General features: G+C 36.4%; 1 protein-coding gene across 2 annotated transcripts; it reads left to right on the top strand.

The window, feature by feature from the left end:
* Nucleotides 1-15,744: 15,744 nt before the first annotated feature.
* Nucleotides 15,745-21,231, top strand: LOC110794156 (patatin-like protein 2). Of its 2 annotated transcripts, XM_021999099.2 has the most exons (8): nt 15,745-16,111; nt 16,275-16,456; nt 17,997-18,149; nt 18,431-18,620; nt 18,729-18,890; nt 19,786-20,088; nt 20,535-20,707; nt 20,925-21,231. In XM_021999099.2, exons 1-8 carry the CDS (start codon nt 15,980-15,982, stop codon nt 21,052-21,054), a joined length of 1,425 nt encoding a protein of 474 aa, XP_021854791.1. In that variant the 5' UTR covers nt 15,745-15,979; the 3' UTR covers nt 21,055-21,231. The 2 variants fall into 2 exon arrangements, with proteins under 2 accessions (XP_021854791.1, XP_021854792.1); XM_021999100.2 differs by lacking the exon at nt 17,997-18,149 and having other exon boundaries at nt 15,783-16,111.
* The last annotated feature ends 432 nt before the right edge of the window (nt 21,232-21,663 follow it).

Genomic DNA, 21,663 nt, shown 5'->3' with positions numbered 1-21,663 from the left:
TAAGTGCAAAAATTCAAAACGATGCGAGTATTAAGAGACGGCGGGAGTAGTTGTTACCGACTTACCGACTTATCGGAGTATATCTTTTATATGCTTAATAATATGCTAATTTGACCAAAATATTGAGTAAATATATTACCCATTATAAAATATACCAATTTGACTAAAATATCCAAAATTTATTTTTAGCAAATTATTAATTATTACACAGTATTTTTTATTTCCCTAATCTTTAAAGCAATATTTTTTTACATACATAAAAAAAATGTTATATAAAAGGGGGGAAATATTAAAGATTATTTTTAGGAAAATTGCTTTTGGTGGAAAAAATTTGCATTAGAAAGTGACATGTGTCATTCCAATGTCTGCTTTAGTATAAAGTTATACGAAGTAGATTAATTAAGATCTCCTTGTTAATATTCTATATTAGTTTTTATTATATTTCTTTTATTTTATGTATAATATATAATTCGTGTATAGATTCTCGTTTTCCTCATTTACATATATAAATATGTGAAATGCAATTGATTATTGCCATATATTTGGGTGTCAAGATCTTTTAGCTAATCTTTTAATTATTATTTTTATTAGGTAAATGGAGAAGTTAAAGATTACTATTTATTTAGTTAATTAACTCAGATCTCCAAATTAATTTTATTTCATTCCTTTTATTTGACTATGTTATTGTAGATAACTTCCATAACCGGCCATTCTATCAAATTCATTTTAAGAAATTAAGGAAAAAAAGAGAAACAAAAAAGATAAACATTTTGGAGGGAAAATATTGTACCAGAAAATGAAACGTGTTATTCTTGATTTCTGTTTTAGTATAATGGAATTTCATTAAAGGGTACAGAGTATCATTTTTCTATCCACTTCTACTTCGTTCTATTTTTGGAAAATACGTGTATTACTCCCTCCGTCACAGATTACTTGTTACACTTTCTTTTTTAGTCCGTCCCAGATTACTTGTTACACTTCTAAATTAGGAATGACCCCACAATTATTATATTGTCTCTCTCTTCCCACTAATTCTTTTTTTTTCCTCACACCCTCTTTCATTCAACTAAAAAAATATTCCACTAACTCCTATCAATTAACTTTTTAAATAAAATAACAATTGATAACCAAACAAGCACTTATCAAACTTTGTGCAAAGGTAAGTTTAACGAGTAATTTGAGACGGAGGGAGTATCATCTTAACCATTTTCCTATACGGAGTAATATTTACGCATTTTCACTAGCTCTCTCCTACTTTATCCACTATTTTATTGCAGTTATCTACGTTTCTACAGATCACTCTTATTATATATACATTTTCTTGCCCTCACTTTTTTTTTTTTTGATAATTTGTAATCTTTATTAATGATAAGATTAGAGAGTTTCAAGGGAACGAAACTAGAGTAGCAAACTAGCAGCTATAGTACAGAAATCATGTAAATCCTGTGATATTAGTACGAATAGTGACTTAAGTCCATGCTATGAACTCGGAGCTGCGATGAAGGCCTTGTTTGGCCAGGGAGTCTGCTAGCATGTTTGATGATCGTCCCCTGTGGACAATACTCAATAGCAAAGGTTGGACCATATTTGCTTGTGTTCCTGATGTAATTGAGGTGAAAATTCAGGTTCCATGGACCGCCCGTGTCTCTATTGCACCATGCCACCGCATTTGCGGAGTCGGATTCTAGCACGAAAGAGGAATGACAGAATTGACTGCTTGCTAACGTAATGGTGATGGCTCTATGAATGGCCAGAACCTCGGCACAATTAATCTCCATTGGGGGGATGGGAGAAGAGAATAAGCATTTGAAGTTGCCTTGATGGTCACGTAAGACACCCCCGATTGCCGACTTTGATGAGGTTGGGTCAACAGAAGCGTCGACATTCCATTTCAATTGCTCTTTATCTGGAGGAGTCCAAAATTGTTGTGCTGCAGTGATATTGTGGCTTTGTGAGGATGGTTTGTTTCCACCCCATAAGCATTTTCTTGCCCTCACTCCTTTAGACACAAGAGCCTAAAAGAAACTAAAAGTATTAAGACGAATCTAACGAGATCCTACATGATTGTGTTTTTGTAATACCTCGTATTTTTATGTATTTATAAATATATTTTATTATATTTATAAAGCATTTTTACGATTTTTAGAATTTAAATCCCATTAAACTATTATTTAAATGTTATTTTATTTAATTAAAATAATTATTATTTTAATTAATTACGAAATGAATTTATTATTTGAAGTCGGGAAATTTAATTGGGTTTTCTTTTTTAAATGTTTGAATTAATTCTTAGCCCAACTCGTTTTAATAGTTGAGCCCAACTAGAATTTCTAATTTCAATTCCTAATCTAAACCCAACCATCAAAGCAAGCCCAATATTTAATTCCTAAGCCTAGCCCATGAGGGATTGGGGAAGCCTATAAATACCCCCACTTAATTCATGAGATCCCCACTTCATTAAATTAAACCCTCACAATTTCTCTCTCCTCTTTTCTTGCACCACACTCACCCGACTCCCTCTTGCTCTCTCTCTTTTCTTTTCTCATCCGCACACGCCCAGCAAAACGCGAGCATCGCTCGCTGCCTTGTGCCCCCGTGCACTCGTTCCCCCTCGCCCTTGCTGCCTCGTGCTCGTGCATCACCGTACAACACCGCACACCCCTTGTGCTCCCTCTCCCTCTCTTTGTTGTGCGATGTTGCTGCCTCTCGTTGCACAACCCTCACACACTCGCCCCTTGCGAGTGTTGTTGCTCGGTGTTGCTTCGTCGCTGCACTCGACGCACACCCTCGTGCTCTCTCTCTCTCTCTCTCTCTCTCTCTCTCTCTCTCTCTCTCTCTCTCTCTCTCGCTCGCGCCCCTGCCGAGCCTTGATGTCCCGTTGTTGATGTCCGTCACACCTCACACACTCATACACAAGGTCGTGTGTTGCCGTGTGTTATACTCCGTATATTTTTTATCCCTTTTCGCCCAATCACATCCAATTCGTGATTGTACAGCGCTATAGGTCGGATTGGTATTATTCTCTTATTCCTTACATATTCTATTCCAATTTCGCATTTTAAATTAAATTATTATTATTATTATTATTATTATTATTATTATTATTATTATTATTATTATTATGGGAAACCACCAAAACGTTACAAGCTTAACAAGCTACAAAGATCAAGTAAACTACAAGAAGTTGGTGGGGAGCCGAGATACAATCTGGGCCCCCACTCCTCTAGCTATGGCGAACCCGATCCTGCTGAAAATGTGGGCAGCTGCCCGTGCCCCTATGTCTTGAGCCCTGGAGTACGTCTGGACCCGCTTCAGCAACGAAACAGCCCCTTTCTCCAACTCCCCAAAAGAAGAGAAGGAAAAAGGAAAGAAACCGTAACCCAAAGCCCTACAACGTGCCGCATACTTAACCTGCTTCCGCTGCGCAGCAACCGCCACAACCCGACCCGGAACGAAGTCTGACAACCCAGATTGCGTCATAGGTGAAGACCCAGTCAAGTCAACACACACATCTACACCGCCATCCCAAGAATAAAGCAATATATCTGCAGGACGAAGAGCTCCATCACTCTCACTAGTCAGCCCAACATCAACCTCCTTTCGAGCAGAAATCCCCGACCGATAGCAAATATCCAAAAGGGTATCACGAACAACATTATGTCGATGTTTGATACCCACGATCCCAGCACAAGACACAGCATGATCCCCATAAATATCCCCATCGAAAACCCGAGAGCAAGCAGAACACGGCGTCGAATCAGAGAACAACGGAATACCCAACCGATAGCAAAGAATCGAACGATAAGTCTTACCGTTCATAGTCTGGCCTAAACCCGAGATGGGGACTGCCCGCAACCAAGCTGAGGAGTGATCCCCCTGCTGGGATTTCCAAAGGGCAACATGACGCGAAGATAAGGAGTAGGCGGATACCGCATCAGCAGTAACCTTCGTGAAATATATGTCTGCCAATTTCTTCATGAGAGTGGGGGAAGCGATTTCACTAGGGCTACTCATAAGGTCGCTCTCCACGGTCCTATTGAAAAGACCAAGAGCATCATCAAAGGCCGACCCCGGACCATCAACACCTGAAAGCCGAAGAAGCGAATCCTGCAAACCAGAAGACTGCAAACGGGATGCAAGAAAAGCATAATGCCGAACATCACCAGCTGAATAAACACCCAATCCTCCATACGAATAAGGCAAGGTAGCAAGACGCCATTGCCAGTCACCGAACCCAGGTCCCGAAGCAGTCACGATACGCTCTAAAGAAGCCTGAAGAGCCACATCAAAAGATACTTGGGCCGCTTCAAAAAGATGAGGTGGACAAGTGCGCATAGCAAAATAGAGTTTAGAAACTCCAGTGCACGCACGAAGAAGCAACAACTCACACTGGGGATCATTAAGCTTAGCTACAGCATCCATCAACACAACAGTCTTCGACACCCGCCGCGAAACCAACTCCTTACAAAAAGAGGAATCCGTACTGACTGGACCACCAAGCAACTTAACACCAAGCGCGGGACGAGCAATACCAGTAGGAAAGACACCCTCTAGACGACTGCGTGGGTCCTCCGAAGGCCAGAAAACCTCTGTCTTCTCAACATTAACATGGAGACCTAAATGAGGACCCTCCTCCAAAATCAACTCCAAGACCTTTCCAACCACCAAACTGTCACCAACGATAGTGCCATCATCCAAGTACCACGCCTGCAGAGATAGATCAAAAGAGTCCCTGATTCGACACACCAATGGATGTAGAACCAAAGAAAATAGCAAAGGGCCGAGAGGATCCCCTTGCTGCACACCTTGACAAGACCACAAGGTATGCTCCCCATAATACAACCGTGCTGGAGAAGAGTAGCAGAATTCAACCCAACGCGAAAGAGCAGGACAATGTAGCCGAACCTCACGCAACAAAGCCGAACGATCAACCAAATTGAATGCATTCTGAAAATCCACCAATAACATAGAGAGGCCAACATCGGCCCCACGAGCCTCAACCAAACGATTGACAGCATGGAGAATAGCCTCACCACCTGCAGGAACCCCAACTCCAAACTGAAGCCCCCCAAAGTAGTTCCCTAAACGCGGACCAATCATAGCAGCCCCAACCTTAGAAACAAGACGCCTCCAAATAGTGCCCACAGCAATAGGCCGAATACCACCACCCGGCTTAACAAGCGGCGTAAGAGGAGCACTAGCAATATATCCACCAAGCTCAGCAGGACACTTTCCAGCAAGAAAGAGATTAACTACCTGAGTGATAGAGTCCACCAACTCATCAGAAACAGCTACAGCAGCACCACCCAAGCAATCCAAAAGGTGTTGAGCACGCAAGCCATCTCTACCGCACGAAGTACCACGCGGAAAGCCCCTAATCTGCTCCAACACAACAGCGGAGGAAGCAGTAAGGTGATGATCAACTGGGATATCCGGAAAGGTAGGTTCTGGAACTGAAGGGTGCTTTGCTTGCAAATCAGCAAGAGTAGCATCATTGTAAGGGGCAAGACCTGAGGACGAAAGAACTCTAACGGCAGCCGTGTAGTGACCGTCAGAAATTTTTCTCTTGCATTGCTTAATATTACGCTCCGCCAAATCATGGTCGTCGTCAACATCCAATAGAGGGGGAGACACGCTAGCCAATGTGTCCATAACAAGCTGCTCAGAACCACCAGGCACACCCCAAGAACGAATAGCAGCGGTGATACTCTCTTCCTGACGACGACGCCTAACACCGGATGAACACTCACGATTACTCCGCGGAGAAAAAGTCGTGAGGACACAAAGAGGTAACACGAGCAACTGAACCCAACAAGCGATGTCATCTGATCTGCAAATCACCTTATCAAGCGCCCCTTTCAGAACCCGCGAAAAACCCAAACGACATTTGGGAGGGATGGATTTCACAGAGCGCAACCGCTTAGACAACAAAGAGTCTAGAAGAGCAACATCAAAAGAAAAATGATGTTCCCGAGGCGCATCAGAAGAAGGCAGCTCGGAAGTAGGAGCTAGGGGTTTTTGAATACCATAGAGAATAAAACGGGGAATACCATCCCCAGAATCAGGAGGGTCCACAAAAACAGTACTAGAACCACTGCCATGTCGACACCTAGTACGATGAGTATGAGTCTTGAAACAATCTCCACATAGCCAAATTCCCATACGACGAAAGGTCACCTCAGCCGTAGAAAAAACCTGCAAATTGGTAGTAAGGGAATGACGGGTAGCATCCCGCACACCAGAGCAACAGTGACGATCCCGTAAGTGAGTGAGCAGAGAACTCCTCACCAAACCACGCCCACCTCCATCCTGGCACCCGCTAAGTCCCACAAAAGGGCAATGAAACTTCTCCACGGAAGCCGCCATATCAAAGCACTTCAACCGCACTGAATCTGAAACGGAACTCACCGAAACTGCCAAACTGCCAGACTGCCAGAAACTAACACTGATCAAAACTGAAATGTCGTACAACGCAACAACCACACACTGCCACCCAACACAACACCGAAACACCCACAACACCACCGAAACACCCAACACAACGCAGCTCTAAACAGCACCCCCAACACCACCGAAACACCCACTGACCTGCACCTTCAGAACAGCAATGCAAGGCCTGAAATTGCCGACCAGAATCACCGCAAGTCCGTAACCAAAAGCCACCCGAAACACCAAACAAGGTGGTTAGCCAAAAGAAACCCCCGAACAGAATCTCACACCACAGGAAATGTCTGAATACCGCCGCAAAGACACAAAACCCGCCGGAAACCGATCAACAAACCACAAAACAAACGCCTCGTAAATGCCTGAATACCACCGGAAACTGATCAACAAAACACAAATCAAACACCTCGCAAATGCCTGAACCGACGTTGCCACAGCAGGACCGGAGGCGCGCCACCCCCCACGCTTGAAAGTCGCCTGAAAACCGCACTCAACAACCGTGATACGCGCCTGAAAACCTCTCGGACTGCACCAAAACCTCACCCAATACCTCCTGCGAACTGCACCAAAAGCCCTGCAAACTGCCCCAGAACCACCAACACAATGCCCGGAAACCGCCGACGAACCTCCTGCACGTCGCCGCCGTAATAGCCACCGGAGCTTTGACCTGTGACCTACGAACGTGGAACCCTAAATCGCCCCATAATCGCCCCTTTCACGTGTTATTGTTATTATTATTATTATTATTATTGATTTTGATTAATTAAACTGCTGGGATCGGTTATGAACACCGAATTTCGAGGATTTATGTGTTTAGATGATTGAAGAATATTTTAATTTGAAGCACTATAATTTTCAGATTCGTTTATTTAATAAAGTGTCGATTTTTAAAGGTTTAAAGTGACTTTTATGTTGATTTAAGGTTAGAATTTTAATCCCAACTTAATGGTGAATTGATTTGCATAATTTAGTGTCAATTTCAATTATGAAAATCAATTATATTTTTCAGAATTATTTCAAGGCTTAAAATTGTCAATTTTGATGAATTTAAAGGTGGAACCTTAATGTTTTCATACTAGGGCTTTAGTTTTTCAATTGAGACTATTATTTTATTAATGGGAAATTAATTTCTAACTAATTCAAAGGTTTTAGAATTTATAAAAGTTGCTGGAAATTTAGTGAGCATGAATAATAATTAAATTTCATTATTTTTATGATTGGAGGTGATTTCTAATCTAGAGTCTTGATTAGCAAAGTGGCCTCCGTACTTAGATATTCGAGGTACGTACATGTCTAGGGTGACCACCGTTTACATGAGGATATTTGTGATACTTATTATTGTGAATCATGTCTAGAGTCTTGATTAGCAAACTTGAATGCTTCTTCACTTAGAACACTTGTGAAATGCTCACCATAATCACAAATCTAAATTATGGATCATCACAAGGTCATTAGGGCAAAGACCATGACCAAGACAATTAAGAAAGCACGAATCAGCAAAGTCGAGTACATATATGAAATAGAAATGCAACTACACATTCTTAACTTGACAACTGTAATGACCACTAACAACTACTACTTGACATTCCAACATGCAATACATAATTGAATGAATAACAATACCCTTGACTTTACTCTTTGACTTTACTCTTGACTTTACTACTACTTGATAACTTCTTTTCTTGTTCTTGATTGGAATAGGAAATTCTAGAATTTGAATAAAACAATAAACCGGATTTTCCTTCTACTAAGTCCACAAAGGAACGGTAGCACGGGAGCTACCCATGCTACCAAACTATGTCACACTTCTATGACGGATCCAACGCATAAAAATAATAAAACATGACATCGTCCTGTACCACAACGAATGCCATGGGCTACTACCGTGTGCCTCCCCTATATGTTCACTCTAGGTATACGATCCAAGAGCTTTTAGTGCTTATCGAAAATTAACTACTACTACTAGACAATCACTTACTAAGCAGCCAAGACTAAGTCGATCCGCCACCAATATCATGCCAGATCACAAGGGTACAAAGACACATATGTGACATCAAACTTGCTTACTTTACATGGGTACCTTGACACGCATGCATTAAAATTTAAATTGGTTTACATGGTACTATGACTCACATGCAAATAAACTTAACTTGGTTTTACATGGGTACTAAGACTCTCATACAAATAATAACTTCTTCTTAACTTTAGCATGAATGAGACTCTTGCACAATTCATACTACATGCTTGATTAAATAATAATGACAAACATGCTCTACTAAATGATTGCATAATGAAATATGAATCACAACTCTTTTCTTGAATCAAGTAACCACCATATTCACATATGACATGATTATACGTGGTTAAAATAAATGACTTATGTATGATACTACACACATAAGCATAATCTACACATATACGTACCTTATGTACTTTCTCAAAGGTGCCACTTTTCTCAACAACTTAATTAATCAAAGTTTCCACCTAAAATAAATAATAGATAATTTATTATTCATACTTTAATAAAATTCCAGCAATTATTTAATACTTTAAAAGTCAATAAAAAACCCTAATAAACCTCTTTTAATCTTAATTAATTACCATGGTCAAAACTCTAGGCAATTCATGCAATTAAAATATTAAAAATCCATGTTTTAGGGTTTCAATCATGCATAAATCAATTAATTATTAAATCTGAAATTTGTGCATGAAAACTATAAACTTTAATTATATTAATCATCAATAATAATCTGAAAATTAATTAAATTAACAAAGCTTGAAAGTTTTTATTTTTATTTTTTATAAAACCAACGAAAAACACAAAGAGGAGAGGAAGAGGGTAACGCACGCACACACACGCAGCTGCAGTGTTGGCTGGATCGGCGGCGACGACAAGGAGGGAGGGCCGACGGCGGCACGGGCTGTTGTTGGTTATGAACAATATAATTCATGCGGAAAAATCATAAGACCAGAATCCAATTAATTGCCACATAATCAATTAGCATAATTTAGTATACATATATACTATGTGATGCGTGCCTTCTCTAGCTGCTCCCGAACCGAACAAGAACAAGTATAGAGCTCCAAATGTCGCCCCTCCGTAGATAGTCCACGGCACGTTTGGATCCGCCTTACGTTCAACCAACTAGGATATCGTCTATGGTATTATGCACTCGGAACTCACTTTATCTGATACGCAAGAGTATTGAATTTATTGAATTCAAGTTATGATGTGTGTTATAAATTAAATTTATGATCATTGATCACATATTTATAGGGAAATAGAGTAGTCATATCCTACTAGAATTAGATTTACTAAATCCCTTAGAATTGGGATTTAAGTTAATCTCAAATACTTAGTCTTTTAGAAACATCCAAATACATACTCCCTCCGTCCCAAAATTATAGTCCTGTTTTCTAAATCGAGCGTCCCAAAATTATAGTCTTGTTTCTAATTTTGTCTATTAAGGTCCTCACTTTCTCATGTACTATATTAATTAAAAATGCATTGAAAACCCCACTTATTTACTATATTCCATTTTCCTATGTACTATATTCTCTTTTCCATCTACTTTATTCCACTTTTCCATCCATTTCAATCATCATTTGTACTTTATTCTACTTTTCCATGTACTCCCTCCGTTCCTAAATAAGTGTCACTTATTGGGAACGACACGGAGCTTAATAAAATTGTGAAGTGTGTAAGATGTAATGATTGAGAATATTTTTGTTTTGGGAAAGGAAAAAGTAGATAATTATTTATTGATAAAGTACAAATAAAAGTGGATGTGGGATTGAAAAGTGGAAAAGTGTAGAATGTGTAAATAAAAGTAATCATAATTTATAGAAAAGTGGAAAAAGTGTATGGAAAAGTGTGAAAAGTGTATGGAAAAGTGGGAAAAGTATATGTTCAAAAATAGAAAAGTGACACTTAAAAAGGAACGCCAAAAATGGAAAAGTGACACTTATTTAGGAACAAAGGGAGTACTCCCTCTGTCTTTATTTAAGAGATACACTTGTCTTTTCCGGCCGTATTTATTTAAGAGATACACTTGTCATTTTTAATAACTTATCAACCCCACCATCTAATTAAATAATCTATCTACACCCCACCCCCACCCCCACCCCCACCCCCACCCCCTAAAATGACATGGTCCCCACTTGTTGTACTTATTAAAATATCTACCTAACCCCACTTGTTTTATTACTTTAATTCATTCAATTCTTCTTCTTAATACCCGTGCCCGGCCAAGTGTATCTCTTAAATAAATACGGAGGGAGTACTATATTCCATTTTTCTTAAAACACGTGTTTTTGGTCAAACGGAACAATAAATATGGGACGGAGGGAGAAGGTATTAGGATTATCATAAAGTTTTAAACCAAGTAGGATAAGGAAAACAGATAGCTTGTGGCCCAAGTTACTTGTCGCGCAAGTAACCTTGGCTCCCAAGTATTACTTGTCGTACACGCCAAGGCTGCTGGCTGCTTGCTTGTCGCCTACGGCATGATGTTGGCTGCTCGCTGGCTGGCTGCCTTGCTGTCCACGCTTGGCTTGCATCCCATGCGCTAGACCTTGTACTCGGCGCTGGCTCGTCGAGCGATGGGCTGGCTCGCTTGTCAGTCTGTCGGTCGTCGTGCTTTGTTTTCCGATTCCGGAATTTATTTCTGACTCGAGTAATATTTACATTTTCCAATAATATATCCGATTTCAACAATATTTTCCGATTTAGACAATATTTCCGATTCCGGTAATATTTCCCTTTCCGGCAATATTTGGTTCCCGCAATATTTCTATTTCCGTTAATATTTTTCGAAACTAACCATATTTCCTTTTCCGGTAATATCTTCAACTTCGATAATATTATATTTCCGTCATGAACCATATTTCCGTTTCCAGCAATATCTTCATTTCCGACAAATATTTTTTCTTTGCCTTTTGATGATTTTACCTCCCACTGGAACCAATATCCACCATTTTCGAATGTCCATAATTAGAATATTTACTGAATATTATATTCACCTAAATACTTGATCCGTTCACGTACTATTTGTGTGACCCTACGGGTTTAGTCAAGAGTAAGATGTGTTATTAATATTATTAATTTCACTTGAACTGAAGCGGTCTCTAGCTAGGCATTCAGATCACTGGATCTCACTGAATAATTAACTTGTTTAATTAATATTGAACTGCATTTATTAGACTTAGCATTAAATGCATTAAATGAAACTTGGACCAAGGGAATTATTTCCTTCAGTTGTTGCCTTCGTGCGATGCTCGACCAAGAGAGAGAGAAAATTAGAGGAGAGGCACAAATGTATTTAGGGTTTAAATTCTCATGAACCCTTGGGTATTTGTACTAACCCTTACTTGGGCCTCAAGTAAGGTTTATGAAATCCAAGATTATTTGTCTTGCCATCATTTCTAATTTTATTTCTCCATAATTTTAATTAAAGCTATAAATATATTTTTTTAAATCTTTTCTAAAATAAATTTAATAACTTTAATAAATATTAAATGTACTTAAATTCTCTTTTATTATTTATATGATTTAATAATCACATAAATAATTCTAAAATGCTTATTAAATTATACATGGTCGGCTATTGGGCTGTGCATCCAGCCCAATAGTACAGGGCCTCCGATTTATTTGGGCCCGCAAATCTGAACTGAAACTAAAACTATATATAAAAAAAATCAGCGTCTAGAGCAGTCATAAATGAACTATAGCTAGTTGGTTATTTGAAGGGAAAATGTATATCCCTTTGTTTTATACCTGAAAAGGTACATGGTTCGATTCCTGAAACCTGATTTTTTTTTAATCGTTTGGGCTTTATTATTTATGTTTTGTGAAGTAAAAAACAACATTGATGTAGAAAATGTGTACACATATGTACACATACAAATTTCTTAAATTATTTAATGTAATTTTTTTTCGAACTTTAGTAAGTTTGTGAGTAATGCATATGGTGGATGTACTTGTGGTAAATGTATAATTTCTTAGACAACGGAAGTATAAATTGACTTTAGAAAGTACGTAGCATGTTTATGAATTTTAAAAATTTGTAAAAGGTGCATTATATATAGCACATGGCCTCCAAATTGTTTAAGACGCCCCTGAAACTATAAATATATTATAAATATATTTATAAAATAATAAAAATACGGGGTATTACAAACAATCTTAAACGCATGCACACAAACTTAGGTTGCAAAAAGTAGTATGCATGGGCATTCGCTTTTTGCTCCGAAAGACAATTTATCAGCCCTCATCCACCAGATCACAAAAAGAAATGAAATGAAATAGGAAAAACTAAGAGCCCATTTTAAATTTTAAATGAATGGGTAAAAGTGTTTTCATATACGTAGTATATTGTTAACTTTTGTGTAAATAATGTCATCTATACTAATATATTAAAAGGCGAATACGTACAATGAGATTCGAACTCTAAACCTCAAGTGTGGAGGATAAATCTCATTACCATCTTAACCAACAACCATTTGTGATTTATCTCTTCACATTAATTTATAAATGAATGTTAACATGAAGTTTACAGCAACTAAACTTTTACGTGACTTTTTATTTTCTATTGACTATTTTGGAAAAAAATAATAATTAAAGAATTAGGACAACCATGAATAAACATGATGTCATAAGTCTCATAAGCATCAACTACAAAAATGCCTTGCATGACAGCATATGTCTAATTTGGTGTTTGTTAATTTTGAATCACTTATTTCCACTAGAAAACAAATTATACAAATTGTAAGATGATGCAATTGAAAAATTATTTCTCATGATAAATGACTTATTGTGTTTGTGTAGTTGACGAACTTGATGAATGCTTTCACTTAATGCTATACATGTATCTTATCAAATATTTTGCTCAAAAAAAATCTAAAATTTTAACTATTCAATGTAGCAATCAGGGCATCGCCCGAGCCACGCACTAGTTGTTACATTAAAATATGTCATTGTTGCATTGATAATTTAGTACTTTTTTTGACTTTCAACATATTACACAAAAATACCAATTTGCCCCTAGGTATGGGAATTTTGGTCACTATCCACTAGCGGTGTATCACACTCCTCAAAAGGAAAGGAATGAATATGAAGAATATATTTGCCAAAGATAAAAAGGAATACTCAAAAGTGACGATGTGAACTGATGAATCCCAAGTAATCCCCGGAACTGACCCGGACCTAAATTTTTTCGCTACAAACCTATTTCAAACCCGACTCGATAAAATTTGAACAAGAATTTAAATCTGATCCGAACATGACTCCAACCAAACATGGCAGAGTAAACATCTCGACAAGAACTTATCCCCAAATCAAACCCGACCAAAACTCGTAACATAAGTTGACCCAACATTCCCCGACCTGAACATATCCCGAGACTTAGATAACTCAACCCGAATTCGATTCAAGTAACCAATTAGACAGTTCGTTCAATCCAAAATCGTGTACTCCTCTCCACCACACACATGTACTACCTCTGTTTCAAAATGATATTTTCACTTTCCGTTTAAATACATTTCATAATGTTCTATACACTTTATTTTATTCTATTTTTGGACATAAAAATTTACTATCATAACCCTCTTACTTCCCAACATTTACAACTTTCCACTCATTTTCTCTTATTTTACTAAGTTCTTTCTTACCCGCACCTAGGTGTGAACAGAAATACCGGGTACCCGGTCTCGGCCCAGGAATCACAAAGGACCCGACAGATCTGGACCTGGAGCCAGTACCAGCAGAAGCGATTCCAAAGTTTAGGAACCGATCGGTAATAACCGATTCCGATTCTGGATCTAGATTACTTGGACCTGGCACCCTGTGGGTACTCGTTGGCACCGGTTATGAGAACGGGTACCCAGTGGGACCGGTTTCGGGACCAGGTACCTGGTATCACACACACACAAATAATTCAAAAAGTATGATAACTAATTGTTGTTTTAGGTTAAGAAGTCTAGAAAAAAGCAACTTTAAAAATGCCAAGTTGTTAGTTTATTAGAAAAAAGTAGAACTATAAATTCAGTTTTAACTTAATTCTTAATTAAAGTAAACATGAAAAAAGTGAAGCTAACCGGATACCCTATCCCGAAATCGGATCCAGAAAATTTGGACCCGACCGGTTTGATCTGTTCCGAGACCCGGTTCTGGTATCGGTCCCCCTTAGTTTTTGACCGAGTACCCGGTACCGTTCAACCCTACCCCACCCATCTTTTTACCCATTTATTATTTATCTATATTTTATTATTATATCCACCCATATTTTTACTACTTTTCCATTTTATCTTAAAATTTGGGTAAATAATAACCTTAAAAATTATTTTAAAAAGGAGGTAGTGTGTCAAACTATAAAATCTAGAACCAAATAGCTAGGTTGGTTAGATTCCACGAGTCGTTGATATTTCCAGGTAGTTTTAGTTACGTGTCGGTGTATTTGAGGCGATGCCAAGTCTAGACTTGGACCAATTCAATAACCCAAACCAACTGACATAACTCAAACTTGCAATTCATAATTGAAACATTTATCAGCTAGAGAATTCTTATTCAAGGTAGTCGTGTATGCTCTTACTCTTCCAATAATACAAACGCCGTTCATATATTGTCATTTGGAGTTTTCCGTTTTTGGTTTTATGCTTTTCAAAGCTTTTACGATTTTAGTTGAATTATAAAAGAATTCAAAATTCGTTATCCTTATGAAAGTCATGTTGCATGATTTTAAAGACTGCCAACAGAAAAATGAAAACTAATTTTTGAGATTTTCATATATTCCCTTTATTCTGATTTAGATAACATAATTTGACTTTTGACACTATTCATATTATCTACTTTGACTATCAATTGTGATTTGTATTTAAGGAAAAAAAATATAATCATGTGAGTCTTATTTTAATAATCTCATTTTAAGATTTATAATATAAACTTTTTATAATATTTTCCCATTGATAATTAAAAATATTAATGATTGAACTATTGCGTCGGCAAACGTGATAAAATAATTGTGTAAACTAAAGAAGAAGAAGGGCATAAATATATTTTTTATTTTTCTGAAAAAATAATAATGGAAATTGAAAATAAATGGAGTATAATGAATAATTCAATGTACTGAGACTACTGACTTTTCTTTTCCCTCTTTTCTTGGAGTACTTGAATTTATTTGGTATAGAGGAAAAAAAGTGTCCCTATTACAATTGACAATAAGTCACACGTCTTTACAATGACCAACCAGGCAAGTAGGCAACCAATGATCTTAAATGTATTGTTGATTATTATAAGTTTATAACAACAAAAACTATTCAACACAAACTAGTTGGTGAATATGATTTTACCACGTCAAGATTATTTCCCTATAAATTGTACCAATTTGCTCCTTAATAGCATTATCAAATTCCCCAACAATAATATAACTGAACTTGTTCTTTCCAATTTAATATTTCTTCTAATAAAATACATAGCAACTTAGTAGCAAGCACCCACACTAGCACAAAACATAAGTACGTCTTAGTTTGTTAATTAGCCATGGAAAGAACCAACTCGCTTCTACAAGCTCCCACTTACGGTAACTTAATCACTGTTCTCAGCATCGACGGAGGTGGTGTCCGGGGGCTTATTCCGGGAACCATTCTTGCCTTCTTAGAAGATGAGCTACAGGTAAATATATATATATATATATACACTCCGTATATATTCTATCTGTTTCATAATGATATTTCAATTTAGAATTTTGACAATATTTACAGTTGAAGAGAATCTTCTAAATTATTTCAAATATATAAGAAAAAACATATTCATATTCGGGTTTTGTTTGATGTAGAAATTGGATGGTGAAGATGCAAGACTAGCAGATTACTTCGACGTGATGGCGGGAACAAGCACGGGAGGTCTGGTGACTGCCATGCTTGCAGCACCTAATGAAAACAACCGCCCTTTGTTTGCTGCCAAAGACATCAAGGAATTCTACTTGCAACACTGCCCTGGAATTTTCCCTCAAGATAAGTAAGTATATACTCCCTCCATCCCGGAATACTCGAAACGGTTTGACTTTTTGCACTATTCACATAATTCACTTTGACCCTATTTTATTTCAAGTATATGAAAACAAATGTTAGTATATAATATATTGTTGGCTTCATCTTAATATATATTTTTAAAATATTAATATTTTATAAGTTTTTATAATACGTAGTTAAAGATATTGGTAGTCAAAGTTGTGCATTGGCAAGCGTGTCCAGTCAAAACGTTGCGAGTATTCCGGGACGGAGGGAGTACGTAATACTTATCTTTATTTTGTTTTTGGTAATTAAGCTTGGTCCAAACCACAGCCCATTAACTAATGATGGATCTTGAACCGTTCGAGTACGTAGGGACCGTCAAAAAAAATTAAAACAATATAGTACGTATAAGATATATACTCCCTCCGTCCCGGAATACTCGACCCAGTTTGACCGGCACAGAGTTTAAGGGACTTGGATTGACTTATTTAATTTAATAGGTAGTAGTTGATAGTGGGGTATTATTTTAATGTAGTTAGTGGGAGGTGGGTTAAGAGGTGGGGTTGGGGGAGAGTAGGGGTTGAATTTTTAATTATTTTTTGTATGGAGTAGGGGGTACGTGGGTTAATAAGGGTGGAGTGAGAAATAATATAATATTGTTAGAATATTTCCATTTTTAGAAACAGGTCAAGTATTAAGGGACGACCCGATAAGAAAAACAGGTCAAGTATTTCGGGACGGAGGGAGTACAATTATATTCAAAATTTAGGGAATCGGAACAATATTTACATTACGATATTTTTCGGCCGAGGGGTCAGACCGACACCAACTGTAAGAAAGTTATCTCACTGACCCCTCCCCCTGCTATAGGAAAGCTCCGTCACTGACTTCCTCGGATTACCCATTGTTACAGAGAAGGGAATAAAGTGACGGACAAGCTGGCTAATATTGATGTAAAGCAAGCTGAAATTTTATTATTTTGTCATAATCCTATAGGAGAGATAGCTAGCCTTATTCATGAGAATTTTGTAGGTATCGCGACACTACATTTAATTGCTCAATTTAATTAATTGTCACGGCTCATCACCTCTTTTTGCACCAAAAAATTAATAATACTGGTACTGGTATATAATTAATCATGTGGGCCGGTGTAGGTCGTTTATGTTTGGTCATGTAAGGGATGTAGTGATGGAAAATATCTACATGAAATAGCCAAGGAAAAGTTGGGAAATATAGAGCTAACTAATATTACCTCCGTTTCACGATACATCATACATGCAACGTTTCTCATTTTGGCACTATTTATCAACTAATTTTGAAAGTTTCTCTTTCACCATTATATATGAAAAAAAACATAGTCAAATGAAATCTTGTTAATTCGTATCCATGCGGAAATTCCAATCATCAAATTTTCATAACTTTAACTTATACGCAATTAGAAATATTAATGTCCAAATAATTAAGCATGTTGGAATACGCAAAAAAAGAAATATTACATGTATTGTGAAACGAAGGTAGTAACTAATAGTGGTACATACGTGTAGGTCGTCTATGTTTGGTCATGCAAGGGATATAGTGAAGTCGTTAGAGGGACCCAAATATGATGGAAAATATCTACATGAAATAGCCAAAGAAAAGTTGGGAAATACCAAGCTACATCAAACATTCACTAATATTACCTCCGTTTCACGATACATGTAACGTTTCTCATTTTGACATTATATTATTCATCAACGAACTCTGACAGTTTCTCTTTCACCATTATGTAAAAAAGAACATAGTACGTCTAGTGAGATCTTGTTAATTCGTATCAATGCGGGAATTTCAAATATCATTTTTTTTATAACTTTGACTCAATTAGAGATATTAGTGTCAAAAAAAACATGCCGAATTAAGAAATGTTGTATATATTGTGAAACGAAAGTAGTAACTAATATTGGTACAAGTATATAATTAATTTTGTGGTACGTACATGTAGGTCGTCTATGTTTGGTCATACAAGGAATATAGTGAAGTCGCTAGAAGGACCAAAATACGATGGAAAATATCTGCATGAAATAGCCAAAGAAAAGTTGGGAAATATAAAGCTACATCAAACATTAACTAATATTGTTGTGCCAACATTTGACATCAAACATATGCAACCGGTCGTCTTCTCTAGCTATGAGGTACCTTATTCATCCATCTCTAATCTTTTTTAATTTGTAATTCGATCAGATCATATATTTTGTGATTGTACGTAAAACTAAGTAAAATATAATATGAATGGATATCAGATAAAAAGGACACCAAGTGTGGATGTGTTACTCTCGGATATATGCATTGGAACTTCGGCTGCACCAACTTATCTACCAGCCCATCATTTCAATTACGAAGGACCTAACGGAGAAGTGCGTGAATTCAACCTTATTGATGGTGGTGTAGCTGCCAACAATCCGGTACGCACACTAAGTTATTAATGTAGTAATTCGGGGTATTGCCCGGCCCAAAAACTAGTTCTACTTTATATTTTACATATGTTGATATTTATTACGTAGTACCTTTCAAGTTTTATTTTTTTTGTATTTATCACCTCATACAAATTAGTTTCATATTTACCAACTACGTAGTTAATTTTATGAAACGTTTTATATTTATGGCCTCTTAACGAATTTCATCCAAATTTTCGCCTATATGCACCCTACTTAAACTAACTTTTTTAATTGAAAACATAATCAAATATGAGGGAAATTATGGGGCCACATGGACGGAAAAGTTGATGAAATAAGTTAAAAAGTGTTGAATACAAAATGGGGCGATGATTTAGTTGTCGCAATCTCACGTGTTGGAGTTTAATTGGTACATATAGGCGCCACGTAGGCTATGAGTCATAATAATATTTTTACTATCAATGCAAAAAATTTACTATGAAAACATGTAAATAAGGTAATCGATATATAGAAATAAACAAAAATTAGAACATTAAGATTTTCCTACGTACGTTTATTTTAAACATGTATAATAGGATATATAAGTTAAATATTTTAGATTCCAATTTAAATCATGACACATAAGCATGCCATGTCATTCATTGTGACACGACTTAAAGGTCTCATGTTGCGACCTTTATCATTTTCGTACAAAATGTTTCATAAAATGAAGTTGGTACATATAAACACAAAATCCCGAAACTTAAAAGGGGGCACGTAAATAGGAAAACATCTTTATATATTTGAAGTTGTTACATAATTAGTATTTTTAATTAAGTCTTGCGATCATACATGCGTAACAAAATTATATTGTTCTTAGTTTAATTTAATTAATATCTTACATTTTGTGCATTTATATTTACAGGCATTGGCAGCAATAAACGAAGTATCGAACGAGATATACAGTGGGAGCCCAGATTTCTTTCCAATAAAACCATCAGATTATCATCGATATCTAGTGTTATCTTTAGGAACAGGAACAGCCAAACGCGAAGAGAAGTACAGCGCAGAAATGGCAGCAAAATGGGGTATTTTAGGTTGGTTATCATGCGGTGGTTCTAGCCCTTTGATTGATGTGTTCACACATGCCAGTAGTGATATGGTCGACTTTCATCTTTCTACTGTCTTCAAAGCCCTTCATTGTGAGAATAATTATATCAGGATCCAGGTACGTATAATTTTTATCTACTATACATATTACTTCTGTCTCAAAACGATTTTTATAATTTTCGTATTAGTCTGTTTCATACGAAGTAATATTTTTACTTTTCACATATTTTTCAATAAAAAGTTTATTATCTTACTTTTCTTAACCCACGACGTTTACAATTTTCCATTCAATTTCTTTTACTTTTTTTTTTTTTTTTCCGTACATCCATCCATCTTTATACACATTTCTGTTACTTTATCCATATATTATTAATTATAATCACCCACCATTTTACACATTGTTTTCTTTTGTCTTAATATTTGTGTAAATAATAATTGGAAAATCGTTTTAAAACGGAGATAGTACAAAATCTATCTTACACATATTATATTGATTGAGTGAAGTATATATAGAGTAGATGGGACTTTGATGCATGTTTTTGAATAAATATATATTGCATGCAGGATGATACGTTAACTGGGAACTTATCATCTGTTGATATTTCAACGGAGGAAAACTTGAGAAATCTTGTTACAGTCGGAGAGGAGTTGCTAAAGAAGCCCGTTTCAAAAGTCAATTTGTCCACAGGCGTATGCGAGCCTATTAGTCAACATTCTAACGAAGAAATACTCAAGAGGTATGGTCACTAACTTAATTATTCATTATACTGTCATTTGAATGCATAGCAATATAGCATATAATCATATATAGGGTCCGAAGTGGTTAAGAACTTAAAAATAATCGACTATTGTAACAACCAATTGTGTCGCCCTTTTATCGTTTCTTTTATACTTGGATATGTTAGTCTTAGACAAGTTCTATAATTTGACATGTAATTATTCGTACATATGTAGGCTTGCAGAGATATTATCAAAGGAGAGACGGCTACGTCAAATAAGATCACCTCAAGGTCAAGGGCGTGCTCACTACGGCCAAGCCCAAGCTGAAACATCTAGTGGTGTAAATCAAATAATGGCCGATTGATAACGTTACTTTCCTCTCGTTCCTTCACCATGCACCTACGTTTTTCTATTTTTTATGTACACACTAACACACAAAATAAAGAAAATAAATGTTCTTTATTTGTTTTATTTAATTACTTGTAATTCCCATTGTAATATATACATTCTCCGTTTTATAATGATGTTTTAATTTCTATTTTTCACGTTTATCAATGCACAACTTGTATAATTTATATCTCGAATTATACACTAGAAAAAAATTTGATATTATTAAAGTACTCATTGAGACGAATAAAAAAAAATTCGCATGAATTTTTTTTTTTCTTATGTATTGAAAATAATGATCCTCTCCGAGAGAGTATAAAGCATGTTTTACAAACTCGATCCAGAAGAGCATGTTTTACTAGAATTAATACAGGTAAAACTTCTCAAATTCGGGGTTTATCTTGGTTATTACATGAAATTCTACACAAATTCTTATTTATAAGGGTTGTACAATAAATATTGTACACCAGAGTAAAAGTTAACCCAAAATGTTTAAAAGTTAAGCTTATATAGGTAAAAGTTATCCATTTTTTAGTGATAAATTTTTTCATTTTAATAAAACTTATTTCTTCAAAATCACTAATAA

The sequence above is a fragment of the Spinacia oleracea genome, chromosome 3, assembly GCF_020520425.1.
Source record: "Spinacia oleracea cultivar Varoflay chromosome 3, BTI_SOV_V1, whole genome shotgun sequence".
Lineage (NCBI taxonomy): Eukaryota > Viridiplantae > Streptophyta > Magnoliopsida > Caryophyllales > Amaranthaceae > Spinacia > Spinacia oleracea.
This window is presented reverse-complemented; position numbering and strand designations above follow the sequence as displayed.